This window comes from Nilaparvata lugens, chromosome 2 (assembly GCF_014356525.2).
Source record: "Nilaparvata lugens isolate BPH chromosome 2, ASM1435652v1, whole genome shotgun sequence".
Lineage (NCBI taxonomy): Eukaryota > Metazoa > Arthropoda > Insecta > Hemiptera > Delphacidae > Nilaparvata > Nilaparvata lugens.
Window position 1 is genome coordinate 15,915,038 of NC_052505.1, and position 23,722 is coordinate 15,938,759.

The following is a 23,722-nucleotide window of genomic DNA, read 5'->3' on the forward strand; positions in this document are numbered from 1 at the left end:
TGAAATTCAGAGGATGGTTGGCAACAAAAATCAGGGCAGAGCATCTTCGTCAGACTTTTGCAAAATATTTGAATAATCCCAATCCTGTCCCGTTTGTAGCATGATAAAATACAAGATAATAGTTTAATAGTGTTTTCATCACCTGATTTGGACTATTTTAATCAGAATTAGAGAGAGAAACAGTTTTTGGTTTATCCTGTTCATTCTCTCCCATTATCAATTTGATAATGTGATTGTGGAATGTAAAAAAATAAATAATAATAATCATACTTTCCTATTCTAGTAACCTGCTGACTACTGGTATTAGTCTGCTTGTATAAGCTTGTATTATAACATAAAATTGGTCATTGGTGTTTATTTAGTAATAGATTAGGTACTTCTACAAGAATTATTATTTATCTAGCGTATGGCAAATACACAACACATATAAAGCTCATGAATCTCAAATGTCTACATATATACACTATGTTTTTTCAATTTCTTCAAGATGTTGTGTAGTTTTTGGTCAGGAGAACATAAGTTTGTCTGACCGCCATTATAATGCTAGTCCATTTAGCGTTACACATATTCAAGTAAAAAACTGATTGCTAGAACAATTTTGAGGTTAAAGAAGGTTGAAACTTTATTTTCAATTTTCTCAGAAAAATTCTGGTTTACATTTTATATTTTTCTACAAGAATATAATGTTATCTTCACTTATTCCGATTGTATTGGATCAATTGAATTGAAGTACAGTGGTAATGAGCTACAGTATTCAATGAGAGTTTAAGATATTTCACAAAAAATATGTGCAATGCATACTACAACTTCATGCTTCATCAATTATGTTACTAGTACAGTAATTTACTATCTTATCTCCACGCATATCTATAGGGCGATTACTTAATTGAATTTAAAGTACGGTGCAGTAATGAGCTCCAGTATTCAATAAGAGTTTTCTGGTTTCTGATGCAGTAAATTCATGTTTCTGATATGTTTTATGAATAATGAATTTATTGCCAAATACAAGAAATATTTTTTCAAATAAAAATAATAATTAAAATACAATAGTTTTTCGCGTGACTGGAAGAAGAAGCCTTGAGCTCTCCAGCCACGAGTTCTAAGAATAGGGAATACATTTTTAAATCCAATAACAGCAGTACAAATGAAACAATTCTGTTGATGGATAATATTCTATGGATGGTAAATTTCATCAATAATCCAAGAACTTGATAAACGAAATATAAATGCACAGAAAAACAATATAATTTTTGAATTTCAATCATTTCTACACAATAATAAATAATAATGCCAAGACTGGTGATGCAGTCAACTCAGTTCTCAATTTTAAAATAATAGTTTTGTTTTATCCTAAAAGATTCAACATGTTTCAATTGAATCTGTTTAATTTACTATAGTATAGTATCTAATCTACTCAATTTTCAAGAAATAATAAGGTGTAGAAACGTGTAAAAAGATGTAACTGTACATAATAATAGGTGGCTGAAGTACAGTATATAATAATTTAGTTAATGAAGTTTGAATGCAAAAGATGATGGAAGACGTTTTCTGCATCATAAGATATTATTAGACCGATTTATTTATAATTGTCAAAATGTTTTGTAACAAGTGAATTTCAAAAAAAATCAATTTATTACAAAATTTCTTGATTTTTCTACAATTCGAATGTAATTGTGTTATAAGCCAATTCTACATGAAATTTATTAATATGCCAAGATAGTGCATATGTTATTACACCATTCCCACATCCTCACCACAAAAAAAGTTTTTTAAAGTGAGAGAGTCTCAGCAATATCTTTGAGAGAATAGACTTTTCATTCTATCTTAAGGAGCATATTATAGTATATAATTTGTTGAACAAAATGACCAAATGATCTGTATCTTACTAATCAGCCTGGATAAGCATTCCAAAAACGTTGATAAAGCGGTTTTAGTGCACAGAATAGAAAATCACCTGCACTATTGTGGCCTAATTTTCCGAAACAGATAATAAACAGGTCAGTGGGAGGGCACACAGTTCAGTAGTTCAATCCCGCAGGGCATTGACATCGTATGACGCAGTGCTAAAATTGTTATGCGCCAGAATATCTGCAGCATTGTTGCTTATGGAAGACTCCACACTGCAGCCCTGTGCATAATCTTCATACTTTAATACTTTGAAAACTGGGAATTGATTGAAGTTCAATGGTTAGTCTGAAATTTTCTTTTTTTTATTGGTCACTGATGTAGATTAAGTAGCATAATTGAACAATAATATATAGTTACATGTTACATGTAACTATGTAACTACAGTAGTTACATAGTGGAGAGTGTCACATTTGGAGAGTGGAGGACTGCAAATGCTGGAGCTTTGCATGAAGTTGGTATGACCTGGTCTTTATTCATTTCTCAATCGAAATATTTGAGCACTGCATTATTGTGGCATGAGTCACCTACAGTACTATGTATATAGTTACTCCCATACAGTTATGTAGTTACAGTTACCGGTCTATTACAGTTAATAGACCCACATATTTGGAATCAATAGATTTGTTCAATGATTCTGAGTTTATCATCAAGTTAACAATCACTACTGCTTTAGTTAATTATTTTTAATCTTTTCTACCAGTGTACCGTTCCTAATCATTTAATTTTACAATAAAATATTCTATATAATTATATTTTTTGCATCAGTGCTGTAAAAAGTTAAAAGAAATATGATGACTGTTAATGATACAACAAACTATACAGTATTTCATTTCTTATCCTAGTTGAGTTTTGTTAGAAATTGTAATCAAAATCAATACCACTGTTGTTTTAGGGCCTACTTGATGAGCATCGGATTCCATGCATTATCAGAAAATATTCAACTTCTTATCAATGAATATTTTGTTATGGGAAATAAAATAACTTTTATCACCAATTTGGAATGTCTTATTCTGTTTAATTATAAAAATTAATCAATCAAGAGAGAAAATAATTACTCAAATTTTATGTTTCTTTTTGACGCAATTACATTCCATCACTTGTTTATCTGGGAAACAGTATTAGAGCCGTTTTTATATTGTTTTGACCTTTTAAAATGATATATTTTTTGTGGCTGATCTAATTAATTATTAATTGTCAAAAAATAGTCTACCCATTCAAATTAATTATATAGGCTTTTCCAATTAATTTTTTTACAGTATTCGGACTTCAAATTAGTTTTTCAGTCATAGTACCTACTTTGAAAAATAAGTATCGTAGTGGATTATACAGAGAAGTTCTAATTGTTATTTTTTATCAATTACTTGAAATGTGGACACAATGTTTACAAGATGTAGACGCATTAATAAGATGTGGTATAATGATTTTACTCTTATAATGCTTGAGAAAAGATAGCATATTATCCTATGCTTATCCTAAGCATATTTATCCACTGCTGATGTTTCCAAATTGGAGTAGTAAATATTTTGATTGTAAATAATAATTCTTGATCTGATTCAGATAAATCTCAACATGATTTCACCAATTACATGTTATATCCTGTCAAGAAATATTTGTAATGGATGTAAAAACGAATGATTCCTTTTAATTTTTTAGACATTTATTCTGAGTAAAGCAATACAAGATATTGAATGAGATAAGAAATTAAAATATATTTGATTCAATACTTAATATAGGCATAGTTTTTAATTCAATATAGCCACAATTTAAAATTAAAAATACTGAATACGTATTTGAAGATTGCCGTTAAGCTATACAAATTAGGTTCAATAATCTTCAAGATTAAAATCAAGGATTCTATTCATATAAGATTATTTTGTTCTTGCAATCAAGCTAAACAATTAAATTTCAATACTATTGAAGGTAATCTGAATTTTTGCATTTCGCTATTTTGTAGATACTCCTGGAATAGGACTGTATCTTATATAGGAAATTAAATTTTATTGCAAAACGCAAAATAATTCAATCAAATTTCAATACTATTAATGGTAATCTGAATTTTTGCATTTCGTTATTCTGTAGATACTTTTGGAATAGGACTGTATCTTATATTGGAAATGAAATTTTATTGCAAAACGCAAAATAATTCAATATTGAATGCATATTTTAAGGGATCTCAATCCCAAATAAATTTAAAAGAAAGTAGAGGGTAAGCTAACATTCAACGCAAGCAATACAATAATTCTATAATAGGACTGAATATCATAGTGAATGCATATTTTAGTGGATAGAACGATCTTAAGCTCAAATGAATTTTGAAGGAAGAAAGGAGGGGGTAAGCTAAAATTCAACACAAACAATTCAACACAATCAAAGTAGATCACTTTTTCAATTCACCTTCCTCGATTCCATTTCCTAACTGATCCTGATTTTATGTTACTATCCTGATCAGTATTATCACAGATAAAATATAGCATAAGTAGATATCCATGGTATAGGTCGTTTTATAGATAACCATGGTATATAAATCCATGTTATAGATATCCATGTTAGGTTGTAACAGATTTCAAACCAATTTCTTGTTAACTCAAGCCGTTTACTATCGGCTACTGTCTATAATTGTTTTGGCCGGGTGAGAGTGCAATAACGGCACAGTATGAGAGACTAACGGCGTCACATAGCTTCACGAAAAATAACTACGTGGACTATCGGCTTGAGTTAACAGTGAAAATTGGAAAATAAACACCCTATACTATGGGATATATTCTTTTTCTATAATATCATATTGATTGCATATTTTAGTGGATGAAATTAGGTATCTTAATCTCAAATAAAATTTGAAGGAAGAAAGAAGAGGGTAAGACACTAGTGAGGTCCACGTTATAATAGCAGTGGAGAAAGATAGCAGAGCAACGTTGCCGAACCTTGTCAATGCCTTCTACAGACGGTAGCTGATACAGGTTTATTGATGTAATATCAACGGTTCATTCTCGTTTAAAATAATCAATTATAATTTATTAAGCAAGAAACTATAAAACTATATTTTCAATAATTTCACAATGAATTTTCATAATTAAGATGAATATTTTGTTTATTGATTATTAATTCAATATTGTTAAAAGACGATCTGGCAACAGAGCAAAACGAGAAAGAGATAAGCGCTATCCACTTTGTTGAATGATAGGCAAGGATAGCAGTACCATTGCTAACCAAACACTGTCATTATAACGTGGACCTCACTTTAACAAGCAACACAACCAAAATTCAACACACTCAGAAGAGATCACTTTTTCAATTCACCTTCCTCGATTCCATTTTGTGATTGTTCCTGATTAGTATTATATTAATTGTCCTGATCGGTATATTATATCGATTTAGGGACACATAACAACGTCGTAGTTGGTTCCAGCGGGACAGGTGAAGGTACTGGTTTGGTCGTCCTTGGCGTAGCTGTAGGCATCGGGACACTGTTGCTTGAAGAAGCGCGAGTACTTGGTGGGTGGGCAGTTGTCGGTGTACTGACCCCGACAACAGTACAAGTCTCCGCCGAACTTTGTGCAGGCGCTGTCACAGCCCTGGGGCACCCTCAGCTCCTGGGGACACTGGGCGTTGATGTTGGCCGCACAGGTGGGTCCGCGTCCCCCAGGCTGGCAACGGTTCTGGTTGTTGGTCGGTTGGATGCTCATTGGCACGTTGAACCCGTCGACCAACGAGATATCGAGATAGTCGAGAGAATCACCCACGCCGTTTCGACCGAACGTGATCTCAGCGAGTGTTGTGGGCGGGGCGCCCGATACTTGACAGTTCTTCATGTTGCCGCAGTCTCCAGTGACACAGCTCCCGCGTCCGCTGCCGTCGAAGTTGCAACCGGTGCGGGCCCAGAAGCGGGTCGCCTGCGTGCCGGCCGGGATGTCCAGGTTCCACGACTGGCCCGGATCCAGACGGACTCCGCCACCGGGGATCGCTCCTGGCCACACTGTGTAGCCGCATCGGTTCACTATCGAGAGTTTCACCGCTTCAACACTCACTAGGCCGAACAGCACAACTGCTAGTAGGCAACTGATCTGAGTAACCATGGTGCTGATAAAAAGTTGCTTGCTACTTGAATAAAAACTATATACTTGTCTAGCAGCTTACAGAGCGTTCCAGAAGTTGATAGTTCTTGAAAGTTGCTAGTTGAATAGCAACTATACTGGTAGCTTACAGAGTCTTGCAGAAGTTGATGCTGATTCTGGAAAAAGTTGCTTGTTGAGTAGAGACTACAATACCTTTGTAGAAGCTTACAGAGTGCTTATGAAGTACTGCTACTATGTAACTAACAATCTCCAACTATCTGTAGTGTTGTGCTGCGATGTATAACTCTCCACACGGTCTGCAGATCACGAAGAGCAGTTCACAAATTTTAGATAACACAATTGTATCCTACAATGTCTAAAAACTGTAATGTTGTTGTACAGAATGCAGTTCACAACTTTAGATAACACGATTTGTGTATCCTAAAATGTCTAACTACGACACTGTACAGAATGCAGTTCACAACTCGTAGATAACACAATGTGTAGCCTACAATGTCTAACTTCTGTAATGACACTAAGCCATGTAGAATTCCATCTTTATAGTTTCAAACAGTAGGCCTATTGAGCTGTGGAAGGGATGATATTTTAATGATTTTCCGATAACCTTAGGTGTTACAGATTGCCACACAATTACAACTGAAAACGCACAGTCTAATCGTCTAAATGATAATTTGTGTGACAGTTCAATGCAATAAAAGTTGATAGCGGTTTTATTTTGATGTGTTTCAGCCAATCCGCACCGTACCTGCATTATCAGTATGCTGATATAGACTTCCTCACATATGCGTGTTCCATGGAATAAGGAAAAAAATCAGAAAGGAAAATGGTAAGGAAACCCTAACAAGGAAAAACTTTCAAGATAATCGTCGGTGAAGATTATCTGGAAAATATGTATCGATTGTTTAACCATCGCGTTTATTGTGGTAATTGGAATTGGATCAAGGAAAATAAATCAAATTTCATTGTAAATGTCACCTTTATCTACATTTGTCCGTTTCAACAAATACCTGAAACTTAGTTAAAGTCTATTATTTCAGTTATGTCTAAGAATAACTCGGTGACCAGACGAAGTGCAATTTTCTGGATGAATCGGATAAGTCTGAGGTAAGAGATCCAAATTCTTATGTAAGTGTTAAGTACCTAATATTATTTGTGTGCTCTTATAGAATTATCCACTCCAGGACCATCCACGTTAAAAGCTAAATCACGATTACTGTTGATAGAGTCGCATTAATTCCAATGTGTTACCATTCCGGGTTTAAACTATCAGCTGATTTATCTCCGTGAGATGGTGTATATGGACCTTAGTGGAAATGTTTGTGTAGTGAAAATCAATGTACCTAGAATACAGGTACAATAATAGCCTACTATAGATAAAGTAAGGTAAAGTAAGATAGATAAAGTAAAGGGTTTAAAATATAAGCTGATTTATTTCCGTGAGATGGTGTATATGGGCCTTAGTGGAAGTGTTTGTGTAGTGAAAATCAATGTACCTAGAATACAGGTACAATCATAGCCTACTATAGAAGTAAGCCATGGTACAATGCATTCTATGTACATTGGTGAAAATTAAACAGGTAACATACGATACAATCAAGCATGTATGTATATTTCAGGGCAAATACATAGAGAAAACAATGATTTTCTAGATTCAAGGATAAAGTTACAAGATTGGTAGAAAAATTGAATAAATAGAGAAATAAATATTTTTGATAATATTTCACCGAACAAATAAAAATAACATTCATCTATCTTCTACCTATTATATAAAAGCGAAATGGCACTCACTCACTCACTGACTGACTGACTCACTCACTCACTCACTCATTGCATTACTAAAAATCTACCGGAACAAAAACGTTCAAATTTGGTAGGTATGTTCAGTTGGCCCTTTACAGGCGCACTAAGAAATCTTTTGGCAATATTTTAACTCTAAGGGTTGTTTTTAAGGGTTTAAAGTCTTTTAGCATGTATATTCTTCTTCTCCCAATCTCTTATTATTATAATTATTATTGAAATTTCCATATCATATGTTACCATAGAACTATAATCTAGATAGAGTACCTCTTCGAAACAGTTGTTAACTGGCAACTAAATTAATAATTTTGTCAGGTTGGCATTAAGTTGAGTTGACTTTGTTACGTTGGCACCAAGTTGAAGATTTAAATGCATTTATCGCGGAAAAATTGATTGGGCACTGCTACTTCAATCCTGGGAATATTATATTACTAGCCGTCAGGCTCGCTTCGCTCGCCATATCCGTTTAGCCAGACGTTTAGTCTGGACCCCCGACTGGATTGTCCTAACATATGATAAAAATGCTCAAATGAAAAATGCAGGCGAGCGAAGCGAGCCTGGTGATCTCATTCTTGGACGATCCAGTCGGGGGTCCAGGGGGCGGAGCCCCCTGGCTAGACGGATATGGCGAGCGAAGCGAGCCTGACGGCTAGTATATTGATATTATTACACTTTTCTATAATTTATTTTACATTGAATAATATAAAAATTATATGAATGATTGGCAAAGGGTCAACAGGAATGATCAATATTTGAATGATAGTTTTTTTAAATGCTCCATAGATAGAACACTACTTATAAGGGAATATGAGATATTATTTTCCAAATCGAGTACCACAATCAGAATTGAATTGAATATGGGATTCTGGATAATCAGCATCTTATAGGATATGCACTTAGGATGGAAGTGACTTTTTTAAATTGAAATTAATTAACTTCTCATTTCAAAGAAATAGGGATGATAATTTATTGTTAATAAACTTGAATAAAATTTCAAACTTGTAAATAGAATTTCAGACTTGAAAATGAGGCAATCTCATATCATGGATATGAATAATGTGTGAAATACTTTTTTAAAGAACAAAACTTGAAAAGTAGGATACTGAATTAACAAATATAAGAAAAACTTGAAAATGCCGAAACTAGTTTTTGTTGTATTTAATACAAAAACAGTTTGAAAACAAAAGGGTTCTATGGAATTATTTTAAATTAATTAACAAATCAAGTATAACCCTATTGAAATACTTTATTAGAAAATATACTAAATTTAGTTAATCATTCATTGCACAGTTTTGATTGTCAAAATTCATAGCCTACTATAAAAAAATAGACTACACAATCTTGTCCAATTTGAAGAATGGATTGGGGATTGGACTTGGTTTGTATCATCCAGTCCTGAATGATGCACCACTGAGAAATGCTGACTGGTGGTGGGGGGGGGGGCTCAAACAAAATTGGGGGATCTTAATGGCTGTTGTGGGGGAAAGGGGGGAGACAAAAGGTTACTTGAGGTCAGTCTACGAAGGCTGAGAGATTGGAAAGAGATAGAGCCCGTCGGATTGGAGAGAGAGAGAGCACGAATATCTGATCCGCCCATTCACTCATCCTACCATGACCTCACCAGAGACACCAGACTTCCTTTCCAGGCTCCAAGTTCCAGTCTGGTCTCTCATAAACGAGGAATTGGTCAGGTTCAGCTGTAATTTGAGGAATGTGTGACAAGTCTTCAAGTACCTAGTGGGAACTCATGTTTTGAACTTGAAATGAAAATGAAATTGAACAGATTTTATTCATAAAAAATAACAGTACAATAACAGGAAAATCTGTTTCTTATCAACGAAACATAGAAATTTACAGTAATATAATGATTTAACATAATGATAAGGTTCTTTTATATGAATGATTAAAACAAAAAACGCCCCGAGGCCTAGCCTGCGTGGGGTGAAAATATTTAGAATATGATTACTTATTTATGCATAAAACAAACTTATTTATAATCAAACATGCTATATTAACCAAGTCTTTATGATTTTGACAAATTGGTTTACTGATATAATTTTACATCCTAATTGATCAATTAAGATAAAATTTAACGTGAAGCCTTCGTTTGAATTTGAGGTCTGATCTGACCTCACATCCTCAACATGAATTAACTGACTAATTAATAATTAATTGACTGTTACCTGACAAAAATGGGGTTCTAATTTGTGTTTTGTTTCAATGTGGAAGTAAGTGAAGAATTGAAAAGTCGCACATAACCTTTATTTGGACAATTCATTTTATGAAATTGGGATGAAAAGAAGTTTTGGACTGTAGTCTGTTTCTTTGTCCTTAAGTTGATTGTAAATGATGAATAATATGATGATGATGATCTCAATTAAAAATTCAACAAATTTACTATATTATTTGATTTTATCTAACTAAATTGAGTTATTACCGGTTAGGTTACTTAAATTGGTAAAACTCTATAAAGTAATGATGACGTTAATTCAAATATTGTATGAAATGATGCAATAGTATATTTCAGAGAATATTATAATTACATAATACTCCGATTACCAATACTTCAAATTATTGTGCATGTTGGCCGTATCAACAGGTAACTATCAAACCTGATATCAAACTTCTATCTTTATTAGATTTCTATATTCACAGTATCTTCTATCTTATACTTTCATTGAACTTGAAAAGCCGTTGGTCTCGGCTGCCTGAAAAGCATTCGTTAGGTCATGTCCCTGAAAATAATCAGTTGTGACCTGAAAACTCTGACACCAGACCTGAGCCAGCCAGGTCACTCGATATTATTATTATTATTATTATTATTATTATTGAACTTGGGAAATGCTTACGTGGCATTAAAAACGTAAGTGTTATTTTTCAGTTTAATGTAAAGTATTTCACTTTCAAGTTGTTTGTCGCTCAACACTAATATTTGTTATAATAGTAAATTTTTATTGACAAAAATCAGAAATTTCATTCAGGATTCAGCACACCTTTCTTGGGAACTCAACTTCGGTTCATTTGGTTACTTGCTGAACAAGATCGCTATGGGAGGAATAAAAGGAAATAGAATACTCTTGCAATAGACGAAGTACAAGGAGGAGGGTGTAGAGGTCAGGAATGCCACGCGAAATTCGTGGGAAGGTTTTTGAGTAGGCTGGGCTTGCGCAGTGATCTCATCCTATGGTTGGAGCGGCGAAGGTAGCTTCAAGCTTGATAGTGTTGAATGTAATGCATGTATTTGAATGGGTCATAACATACCGTTCCAGTATGTGCACCACCATTTAAATGCATGCATTCTTTTCAACACTCTCAAGCTTGGTTTCACCCTATGGTAGGCTTAATTATGTGCTGTAGAGCATGACTCCCTATTTGCTTCCGAAATTAAAATTCCTCACTCAAACGGAAATCATATGAAATGATGGGTCCAATAATTAACAGCAGTGAACACCTGTTCCAACAACAGGTGTATTCTAATGTACCTAGAATACTACCTTTCTATTCTACTTTCCTTGATATATTCCTTTGATTTTAGAAACAGACAATGTGAATTTTGGAAAATATCTATATAATAGTGTTGATCGTATCAATGAAAGAATAAAAATAATAATATTAACAATGAGAGAATGTTAACACCTGTAATAATATTAACACCTGTTATACTCTTGATATCTGTATCTGAGATGGCGTTATCATTCAGTTTCATTAAGCTGGGTTTACACCAAAGTTATTAACAAAATGTTAATAACTTAATCCTTATAGATTCCATTAGATTAAACGGAGCTTGACAAACACATATGTTCATCTTGTGTATGATAAGTTATGATCAATTCAATAGAATCTATAAGGATTAAGTTATTAACATTTTGTTATTAACTTTGGTGTAAACGCAGCTTAACAGATAAAAATGGCAAGCAATTATAGGGCCGCTGATATTTGTTTAGTTTTAAAACAAATTGAGAGAAATTAATGAAATAAACTATGGATTGAGAAATATAATGTATAGACTCCAAAGATTCAACAATAACTATGGTAAAAGAGCTCCAGAATGCAGAATTTCATATCTTTTGAACTCATTACGTCTGGAATTACGAAATTTGCAAAGAAAGGTGGAGTTAAAACAAAATTGAAATTATTTTTCATTAAAATTGATGATTGAGACATATTGTTGGATTTTAGAGTAAAAAAGCAAGCTCACAATAGCTTAGTCAGACTAGCAATCTTTTAATAAGCATATAGAATAAAGTTTTATATTATAAGTTATTATTATTTATGAATTTTCTAATTTACTTTGTTAATAATATTCATTCAATATATTATACTTCTATATCTGCTTATGTTTTGTAACCTAGTAAATTGGATTTTTTTGAATATCCCTCAAATAGCTAATAGCTAGAGGAATTAAAACTATATGCAAACTATTTTTTATTGAAATTGTAAATTGAAAAAAATAAATTGAAATTGAAACCATGAACCACATGTAATATCAAGTCCAAAAACGTTTACAGCGACTGTTATTCGGTGTTTTAACTTATAAAGAAAGATGAAATTAGTTAACATTTGAAACAACAAACTGTTAACCCTCACATTAAACTAGACAACTTTTGAAGTCTCCCCAACTTCGAGATTTTAAAGCTAGGTAGTCAATTATTGTAACATCACATAATTTTTGATTTCCATGAAAAAATTGAAATCAGAGATTATCATATAACTATAAAATTGCAATCGAGATAAAAAATTAAATCTCTGTATATTTTAATTATTTCCCTTCAATTTTTGTCAGTATCATTGTAAAATACACTAGAACTATTGTTATGATAGCAGGCAAAAAACTACGGTGTCGGTATTGTTTGAGGTAGGTCATATTTCAAGAAATATAATTATCACATGACCTATACCATTTTTGAGCTACAATTAGTGTTATCTTGACAGGGCAATGAGTTCAATTATCATAAACGATTTTTGAAATCTATCAAGCTAAACAAGTGATTTGTGACCTTCTTATCCGATGACTCATTCTTTGCAGAAATAGAAATGATTGTCGGAAATTACAATTGAAGTTTTGAAAATATTATTTAGTCTATACACTTTCGGAACACTTGAAACAAACAAATTTCTAAATTAATTGAATATCAATTTCCTGCTCGGTGTTGGAAACGATATGACCACTAAAGAAAAAATAGTGAAGAAATATACTATGTTGTTAATCATTTTGAATGTGCATTTCTTTGATGGCAAAATCATGTGCAAATTTTGCATTGCTCTACTGATTTAGGTATTCCATTGTATGCCTCTCACTTTACAAACTTGTAATCTGATATGTTGTTGATTTTCGCTTTAGTAAAATTACATTTCAGAATTTCTTACTAAGAATTCTAAATAATAGTGGGTGTATCCTTGAACCAGGACATATTATGTCATGGATGACATTGGGATTGGCAGGGTATCTAATATCACTTTTTAATTAAGCTCACCTGTCATATATCATACCAAGGATGGGCTTGTATAGTTTACGTTATTAATTGGAATACAGATGCCTATTGAATTTCAAAAATAAAAAGACAAGTTATGAAATGCATGTCATTAATTAATTAGAATACATGAAGCATTTGGGTTCACAAGTGAATAATTTTAGAGTGATGCAATCATGAATTTTATACTAATGCACGTATTAATGTTATTGTGTAAAAACCGTGAGTTGATTCTCTATTTCTCAACCAAGTAAAAAAAGCTGCTGAATTTTCATTTTAAACAACGCTGTAAAATGCAGATATATATAATATGATGAGACGCCTTTAAAAAAACTAAAATTAGTCACTATAGTCGTATTATTGTTAATGTGTAAAAACCGTGAGTGCGTTCTCTATTTTTTTTACCAAATAATAATAAAGCTGTTGGATTTTCATTCTAAACAACGCTGGAAAATGCAGATATAAATGATGAAACGCCTTTAATAAAATTACAAATAGTCACTATAATCAAATGAAGGATAGCATCTTCTCACGAAAGCCTGATAGAAACTAGTTTTATATTCGTGCTATAAAGGTAATTTAATATAAGGTTGTAAGAGAAAATAAAAGTATAAGATCATCAAACATGGGAGAATGAGAATAATAAAGGATAAAGTTATAACGCATGTTTATGGAGGCAGTGTGAAAAAGTAAAGAAAAAATAGTGAATGAAAATAATATCCTGTTGTATCTGTTTATCATGCTTCATTCACTGTTGTGACTCACTGCTAAAATTAGAATTTGTGATGAATGTTTCAGGATGTTGAAGACATTGTAATTACTACTGCGTTGCGTAAGGAAATGCACTGAGCTTGCATCAACCACTCGAATTTAAATAATAGGGTGCAGCGTAATAATCTATAATTTCACTCTTTGGGTTCTGAATACAACTGACATCTAAAGGTTCTAGAATTATGAAAAAGGTGCTGATAGTAGATTAAGAACTCGGCACATGACATTTGAATTAAAAATTAGCCAATAACAATTCAAATTGACATTTGAAAGCCTGCTGAAATGGGTTAGTCACATCATAGATGAGGAAAGAATACGTCATCTTTGTTCACATTCGTAAAAAACTCTGTTTCTATCATTAACCCAACGTTTGAACCCATGAAAATTTAGTTGTAGCAGAGAAAGAACTGATTTTCAGCAGGAACAAATAATCTAGGTATCTTAAATGGTGTCTTCACTTATGGTTTCATTCATCTCACAGTCATCTGTATAATCCTGTAATGAATGTTGGGCAAAAAAAACCTCTCCATTGACTCACTCCATTCCCTTCAGTGCCTCAAATGAAGGTTTTTTTCAATTGAATAACTTTCTCAAAAATTTATATTTTGAGATAAAAGTTCTTGTTCACTCAACAATATCGTGGAGAATGTACCATCAAAATTTCATGAATTTATCTGTTATCAAAGTTTTAATGATCCGTTTAAAAAATTTCAACTATAGGCGCTCATATCTTGGAAAATAATAACAAAAAAAAACCTGAACAAGTTTTTTCAATTTTTATATCTAAATATTAGGCTATCAGAGTCGAAAAACTTTAATAGAATTTCATTAGTAAAAATTTCCTAAAAACCTTACTCACAGCCTTAAGTTAACTTTCTGTTTTCTTCATCGTCATCATAAATTGATTTGTATTTAAATTATTCAAGGAATCATAAATCTATTATTTGAATCTATAGTGGTATTGTACTTGTTATTTTGAACAAATTCTCATTAGAGTGAATAACTTTGTTTCAGAGAAGGCATCTTCACCGAGGAAGATCGTTCTAGATCTACACTTGATTTATAGTGTCTGCATGGCGTGACGAATTGACCTTGAAACAATCTTCATTTCTTTTTCTTTTGATGTCCTCTTCCTTTCTATACACTTCGATGCAGTTCTAAAGCGTACTTCTTCACTTCTTCTCGTCCTACTCTTTCGTTTTTCTTCATTTTCCATCGTTCTAGGTGTGGAAAATTGGAAAACAAGCTCATCTCGAAGAATAGGAAACCTCTCCTTCCTTTTTGCTTTCATTCTAGTTCTCTTCAATCCTCATACACTATGCTATCAGGATAGTTTTCGTTGTCCTTCAACGTTTTTATCTTATTTTAGTTATATGGTCATCCTTTACATACACGTTTTCTTGATTTATTCTGCTACTAGATGAGCAACAATAAGCAAGGGACTACAGTTGGTTTAAGGTATATATTTTTTGATATGGCACCTGATTTAACGCGGATTTTCTATTAGTTTCCCAAGTTGTGTATAGAAAACTAGCATTCATTCATTCATCAATAAAATTACAAATATAGCATTACAAGAAATAAACATAATATATTATTGAAAAATTAAGAATCAAGAATTGTAACAGAAAGTTTTGATTTTAGTAGAATACTATTTTAATTTGACGTATTCTAATTTTGCATTCTTTACTTCAGTAACAATGATCTGAATCTTCAATTATATTAATTTTGTTTATAAAATAATGTTATTTGTTTATAATACGATGTCATAGTACCCTTTTTTAGTTTCATAAAATAACAAATTAAAAATACATTAAGAAGATATGGAACTACCAAGAATTGAATACCAATTAATTTTGTTCTATTTCTTTGATTTGCAGTTTTTGGCCCAGTTGCACAAAAGCCGGTTAGATTTCAACCATGCTTGATTTCACGAGAACCAATCAGAGAAGGCCTTTTTGATAAGACGGCTTCTCTGATTGGTTCTCGTGGGATTAATCATGATTAAAATTTAACCGGCTTTTGTCCAACCGGCACTGAGAGTTATTGTTGATGATGATTATGATTGATGTTCATATAGGCCTACACAACAATCTCTTTTATACTTCATTGGCTCTTTTTCAACAGTCATTACACTCAATAATTTTAAAATCATACCTAATTACATTTTCTTCTGGGTGAATGAAGTTATTAACATCAATATCAACACAGGCATTCATAATGGATCAAGAAGTTCCCAGTTTTTCAGTTGTAAGTTTTTAGTAAGTTGTAATTTGAAAGTTTAGTTAGGGTAAATGAAAAAGACTAAGAAATTGTCAAAAACCACAGATTTGTCTTTCTAAGTATCAATAAATCTGTGGTTTTTTGAAAATGTCTTAGTCTTTTTCATTTAATACGAATAATTACAACAATATAAATTTCTCAACTACACAAAAAGTGAAAGTTTAGTTTTCATTTTCCCATTTTACATGAACTAGTATTTAGATAGTTCTATCAACTAAAATGAATAAATGTATGTGACCAATGGAAAATCAAAGACAAATAAATTAAATAAACTGATCGTATAAAAATAAACTGATTGTAAAAGTCCAGTTTTGGGCTATAATGCCTGTTGTTCCCATACTTGTATGCTTTTTTGTAAATAATTGAATAAATAAATGATAAAAGAGAATATTATTGACAAAATGAGCTAGATTCTATTGGAATCCTGTTTCAAATTAATGGTGTTGACTGTAGTACAAATTTGATGTTAGCTAAGTATGTTAAGCACCTATTCAGTATTCACTGTGTCAAATTTGTTTGTGTCAAGATGTTTGCTGCAAGGGCAAAACAGCTTAGATACCTCATCGGAAACGAAAACATGCATTTGCATCTGAAACAGCAAAACACGTTCACCTAGTCCCAGATATCATGCAACTGTTTTCTTCATAACAATAACTCGATATTCATTCTCCCATTTGACTTCAAGGTTTTACCGTGGGTGGAACTTTACTATTCATTTCTTATAAGGTTTTCATCCTAAATTTATAAGGTTTTCATCCTAAATTTAACTATTAGAAAATAAATAATTCTTTTAATTCACTTTATTTACTTTTGCAAGTCTGTCTTAACATATAAGTTGTATAAGCACTATTGTAAAAGTAAACTGTTGATTGACCGAGCGAAGTGAGGTCTAAGATTCAAGTCGACGGTTTGGCATTTTTCTTAATGTTTAAATGTTTAATTGTTTGGATGTTTAAATGTTTAAATGTTCATATGTTTATAAGTTTTTATGTTGCGCATTTACGGCGAAACGCGGTAATAGATTTTCATGAAATTTGACAGGTATGTTCCTTTTTAAGTTGCGCGTCGACGTATATACAAGGTTTTTGGAAATTTCGCATTTCAAGGATAATATAAAAGGAAAAAGGAGCCTCCTTCATACGCCAATATTAGAGTAAAAATCAGACTATAGAATAATATTATTCATCATATATCAGCTGTTGTTGGTCATCATCAGACTGTAGGAATTTACTCTAACAGAAAATTTACTCTAAAAGACTACAGAATATTATTCATCATAAATCAGCTGTCTAGTGGACTATAATACTACCCGTTCAAAAACATCGAACATCTTGAAAATGTATCTTTCCATCAACGTTAGTAGACAGTTGACTATAATACTACCCGTTCAAAAACATCGAACATCTTGAAAATGTATCTTTCCATCAACGTTGTAGACAGTTGCAGCCAGACCTAATAACAGCGCTCACACTCACATTCCGGGACGACACGTCACGGTACGATAGGACAGAAAGCTCTATGTTCATTTTGGATTTTTTCTAGACATTTTAAATTGATAAATTATTTATTAATTTTTGAGAAAACATAACAACAGGTCAATGTAACTTACTGAGCGCGGGGTCTACTGTTCACAGAACTACTAGTTATTATAAAGTTAAGTTATAATATTATTAGGGCCGTTTGTACAGTCAAGGACTAAACTGAATTTAATCAGCTGGTTGCTTAAACTCAAAATGAATCACATTATTTATCGAACAAGACTTGATTTGGATTTAATCCATGAAATTTAATTTAACTAACACTGTGCAAACGGCACTTAATCTGAGATCAATCACACATAATATCATAGCATTTATTATTATTAAACAGGGACTGTCAAAAGATTATTGTAGAAGATTTTTATTTCCTCTTGAATATTGACCTTATAGCTAAGAAATAATTAAAATACTTGGACCAAGACATCACAACGGAATGGGAATATTTACTGCTCTGATTGTAAGATAATTACAACAATTGAAATCCAAATCAATTTCATGCCTAATAAACAAGTTGTTGCTGGTATGAGACTAGCAACTAAGTTACAAAACTAATAGAGTGCTTATTACCAACAATTCATAAAAGCTTTTCTCTAGAGGAAACAATAAATGCGGATTAGTAGCTACAACCGTAACGAATAGCAAAGTACCTATGAGTGATTGACAACAATGAAATCAAATGTTGAACAATGAAGACTGCAATTTTCGAATCAATGTCAATTTTATGCTCATAACTAAGGCAAGTTGGAAGTGTTCAAACCGAATTTGCGAAAAATATAAATAGTGTACAATTATGCAATTTTAAATACAATCTACACAGCAAAAACTAACGATAATTATTGCAAACCGTCATGCCAAATTTGGACTTTGAATTTACAACCTGTGACTCATGGGCGAAAGTCACGTGACCCAAATTATTCTATTTTTGTTAGTAATGTTCAACAATTGCTCCGTTTCAACTAGATAACGCCCTTTTCACAATAGCAGGTAGCAGCTCACAAAAGTCACCATTCATCAAATCAACAATAAATTTGATCTATTTTCAACAGACCCAAACTTTTACCAGGACCTAACAGATCGATATGAAGTACAATTAGCTATAGTGATGTAGTTAATAATATGAAGTAGAAATAATAAATATTGATCAAGTTGAAAAATTGAAAGGTGGCTGATTGAAAACGAGAAAAGTTAAAAATGAAGATACCCATGAGAGAATAAATTAATGAATGTACTTATGTAAGAATATTAATCTATGAAAATAATGAAATGAATATATCCAGGATAGTCTTCTATAAAAATCAAGTCACATTTCAGATTGATAAATTTTAAAAATAACCAGATTGTTTAAATTTGGGATGACAGTTTCAAAAGTCATTTCCCAATGTCAACAATATTTCTCTAGAGGAAACAATAAATGCGGATTAGTAGCTACAACCGTAACGAATAGCAAAGTACCTATGAGTGATTGACAACAATGAAATCAAATGTTGAACAATGAAGACTGCAATTTTCGAATCAATGTCAATTTTATGCTCATAACTAAGGCAAGTTGGAAGTGTTCAAACCGAATTTGCGAAAAATATAAATAGTGTACAATTATGCAATTTTAAATACAATCTACACAGCAAAAACTAACGATAATTATTGCAAACCGTCATGCCAAATTTGGACTTTGAATTTACAACCTGTGACTCATGGGCGAAAGTCACGTGACCCAAATTATTCTATTTTTGTTAGTAATGTTCAACAATTGCTCCGTTTCAACTAGATAACGCCCTTTTCACAATAGCAGGTTTAGCAGCTCACAAAAGTCACCATTCATCAAATCAACAATAAATTTGATCTATTTTCAACAGACCCAAACTTTTACCAGGACCTAACAGATCGATATGAAGTACAATTAGCTATAGTGATGTAGTTAATAATATGAAGTAGAAATAATAAATATTGATCAAGTTGAAAAATTGAAAGGTGGCTGATTGAAAACGAGAAAAGTTAAAAATGAAGATACCCATGAGAGAATAAATTAATGAATGTACTTATGTAAGAATATTAATCTATGAAAATAATGAAATGAATATATCCAGGATAGTCTTCTATAAAAATCAAGTCACATTTCAGATTGATAAATTTTAAAAATAACCAGATTGTTTAAATTTGGGATGACAGTTTCAAAAGTCATTTCCCAATGTCAACAATATTTCTGTAGAGTTATTGACAATCGAAGAGAATAAATGCGATAGTAAAAAAGTAAATTCGTATGGCTTTTGTTGGTGGGGAGTCCCTTGCGGGAAGGTTCCAACGCCTGAATATATAATTTAAGCCGTCAATGGGCCTTACGACTGTCATACTTTTACGTGTCCATCCGATAACACGGGAGTGATCTCGTTAAAAAACTTTTGGTTATGAGAGGGTTTGAACCCGGGGATCTATATGCTGCTACGCAAGCACTCTATCCACTAGACCACGGATCACATCGCAATAAATGCGATGAACAGATACATAATTTAATGGCTCGCAGGAAAAACGTTACAAGCGCCATTTCTCAAATTTTACAAGAACAAAAAAAAAACGTTTCAATGTTATTGTATGCAAATTATTAAACACGATGTAAAATTAGTAAAGCACGATTTCCTAAATCACCATCTTCTAAAACCGATTCGAAATTTTCTGCCTGACATTACTGTATCAAATTTGAAACTTTACTATCTATCTTCAAGAGATAAGTAATAAATGATAATATTGAAATTAATAACATAATCAACTACAAATTCTGTTGTTGTTTTTAAAGATTTTGGCATTTATTTCCACTGAATACTACGAGATTTGTTACTTTATATTGTGGAACAATACTATCTATCAACTATCTCAATGATAGTAGAAGAGTGAAAACAATTGTTTGCCAGTGGAGTACAAATTGATTCAACAATCTGATTAGGATGGAATAGCTTCTTGGAAAGAGTACAGTTATGAATTATTGGCTATTCAATTCAAATTACATTGAAGGGCGGAACCAAAGTCAATCAAATCGGAGGCTGCTATCAACAACCCAGCCTGAAGAAAAACATTGACTGTTCATTGCAGAATATAATTTATTTTAAAATAAATATTCGAATTTTCCAAACTAAAACCGGCTTCAGTATTAATTCTAATAATAAAGTATGTACCGGCTTTACCACTATTCACCGGCTCTATAGAAGTAAAAAAATATCTTCTCGAAAACTATACAAAAGGGATTCTAAACAAGTTTTCTAATGCCGAAAAATAAGTTTCCTTTCTAGAGCAGTTTTTTTCTTAATTATCAATAAAATATTTTTCTACGAGTCTATGCAAAATATTTTTCCAAATACAAACGTCAACACATTTTTTATTGTACGTTTGATACCATAATGCATTTTCAACTGAAGTAGAACCAGTGGGAGGGATAAAAACTAGACTGAGATATAAAATTAATCCCGCCAAAATAATACTTTGAAAATATGCTGAGAGTTGGGACTAAATATGAAGTTTACCTAACGTGTTGAATGACATTAAATGTATTATATAAAGTGCTAGAAATAAATTCCTGACTTCTCCATTGAATAAAAAACCAAGAATCTATGTTATAAAAATATGAAACCTCATTGATTTTAAGTAGAATTTATTCAAGAGAACTCTACGAACGATCCCTCAAATCACAAAGTTTTAGTAAATTTACCGCTAAAATTCCGACATCATACAAAAATACATCATTGTAACTTACAGATGAATTTCCATCTTATCTGATTGAATCATTGAATCAGACACGATCTTAAAACTGAAACACCGGTAAGAAACTGGTCTTAACTTGTCCCTGCTCTATTTATCAAATTCACACAAAAGAATAATGTCTACACTGTAGTTTGAAATTGAATTGAAAATTTATAATTATAAAGACGACCAGATAGACAAAAAACTAGGTTTCCTTTCAATATTATATTGAGATTAAAACAAATATATTAGGTATAATTATTACAATTTAAAACAAAAAATGATCAGATTCATGAAAAAGACGATTGAATTTTAATAGATTGCATTTGAATGACAGAATATTGATTAGATTACAAATATATTAACTTTTGAATGGCTTTAATAATGTTGATGTCCGCTAAATTATATCATTTTACACTTATAAGTTAGTATTTTGTGCAACCTGACAGAAATTAAGCCGGGAGATGGAGTGAACAAAAAATTAAATTTACCACATAATGGTCAAATCAATATAAAACTTGAGATAATTCATTTTTGTAAATGATTTAATTTTTTCACGAGGACTCAAAAGCTCAAACAAAAATATTGTCAACGTGGTGAACGCCTTGGTGGGGTCACCAAGGCCCACGTAGTAAAATTTAGCGGCTTGGTCATCTTTAAAAATAACCACTGTGCCTACTTGCTGAATTTCAGAGGAGGAATTTACAAAAAAAAAAATAATAATAAAATAAAACACTCACCAAGAGCCATCTCTATCCAATAATTTCAACCGCTGCACAGAGAATTTGACAAGTTGATGCACTTTATTGCTTGCACCACACTGCAATTGCGACAAATTATTGAAGTGTGACTCAACGATGAGCCGGTGAATTGGAACGAGATTCGAAGGAACTGTCCGTTCAGGAACTGAAATCGTTGAGGAATGCCGATCCAGCCAAGTGAGTGCCTGTATATGCGAGTGGGTGGGTCAACACAACACAGCGAGCTTTCAATTTTCAACACTAGAGCGCAGCACTGCTACAGAGAGCGGGCTTCAGATTGGTCAGTAATAGTCATTGACGGAAAGTAGCGGTAAATTTCAAACAGAAGCGGTACTTTATAGTTTTAGGCGAACGCACAAAGCAGCAGATATACGGAGGAAAAATACTTCCCCAGATGTTCGAATGTTACAACATCCACAGACGTCCGTCTGTCAGCTGCTGTGAACGTTCGTCTTTATACTGGAATCGTTCTGGAATATTAAGGAAGTAGACCTAGGCTACTGGGAACTGAACTAACTTCAATTAACCTTCTGGGAGTCGCGCTGTTGTAAAAAGTACAACAGTGTCAGTTTTTTGCTGCACAAAACTTTCCCCCATCACTCCACTGAGTTGCAGTATCAACCGAGCAATGGTTCAGTCTTTAGGTGCCATTTAGTGGCGAGAGTGCATAAGTCGCACTGTACATAAGATATGGAAAGACTGTATACGAGGACTGTAAACGAACCAATAACACAGAATTGATGGCTTTGCTTGATGTACCTTATTGGATTATGAAATTTCAAATTTATAGTGTTGTGTTGTGTTTGGTCAGGAGAACTAAAGTTTGTCTGACCGCCAGCTAGTGCTAGTCCATTTAGCATTATCCAAGGTGCACCGTGTGGGGGCGGACTAGCGTTACACATACTTTTTGCAGTGAAAAATTCATTTTATTGATGCATCATTGCTAACATCCAACAAATACCAAAACCCTCAAATTATGGACATCCCAATGGCAGCTGTTATTGCCAGTCCACTATGGCGTGGGTATTCACCCATTAATAAAAACAATTTTTGAAAAGAAAGAGGTATTGGTCAGGGAAAACCAGATAGGATAGAAAAAGGATATAGTACGTGATCAGTAAGCATGCCACTCACCAACTACGCACTCAAGAGAATGGCACAAAGCTAAGTCAGTGGAGAGATGCCATTCTAGAAATTGAAAGCTCCAGAGCATAAAGAAGAAGAAGAGGGGTGGGGAGCAAGGGCTCTGGAGAGGCTGTCTGCAGCAGCACTAGGCTACTGGGCGATGGGATCGCCAACCCCTACGCCACAGGGATGATTATGAAATGGTAATCATCCAAACGTTCATAGGCGTAAAATAATCCAAGAAAATGGAGAAAGTAATTAAAGAATTA

The 23,722-nt window shown here is 32.7% G+C and overlaps 2 protein-coding genes across 2 annotated transcripts in view; both read right to left on the reverse strand.

The window, feature by feature from the left end:
- Positions 1-23,722, reverse strand: part of LOC111052277 (mutS protein homolog 5) — a 68,105-nt gene that overhangs the window by 3,508 nt on the left and 40,875 nt on the right. The window contains exon 20 of the mRNA XM_039419999.1: positions 22,308-22,513. Coding sequence (XP_039275933.1) covers positions 22,333-22,513 — 181 coding nt within the window. The 3' untranslated portion in view covers positions 22,308-22,332. The remainder of the gene's footprint in view (positions 1-22,307; positions 22,514-23,722) is intronic.
- LOC111059191 (protein P21) lies at positions 2,863-7,114 on the reverse strand. The gene has a single exon (XM_039420684.1). The coding sequence runs from the start codon at positions 5,979-5,981 to the stop codon at positions 5,280-5,282; it is 702 nt and encodes a 233-aa protein (XP_039276618.1). The 5' UTR covers positions 5,982-7,114; the 3' UTR covers positions 2,863-5,279.

Coding starts and splice junctions, on each gene's coding strand:
- LOC111059191 (XM_039420684.1), bottom strand. CDS start 5,981: ATGGTTACTCAGATCAGTTGCCTACTAGCAGTTGTGCTGTTCGGCCTA.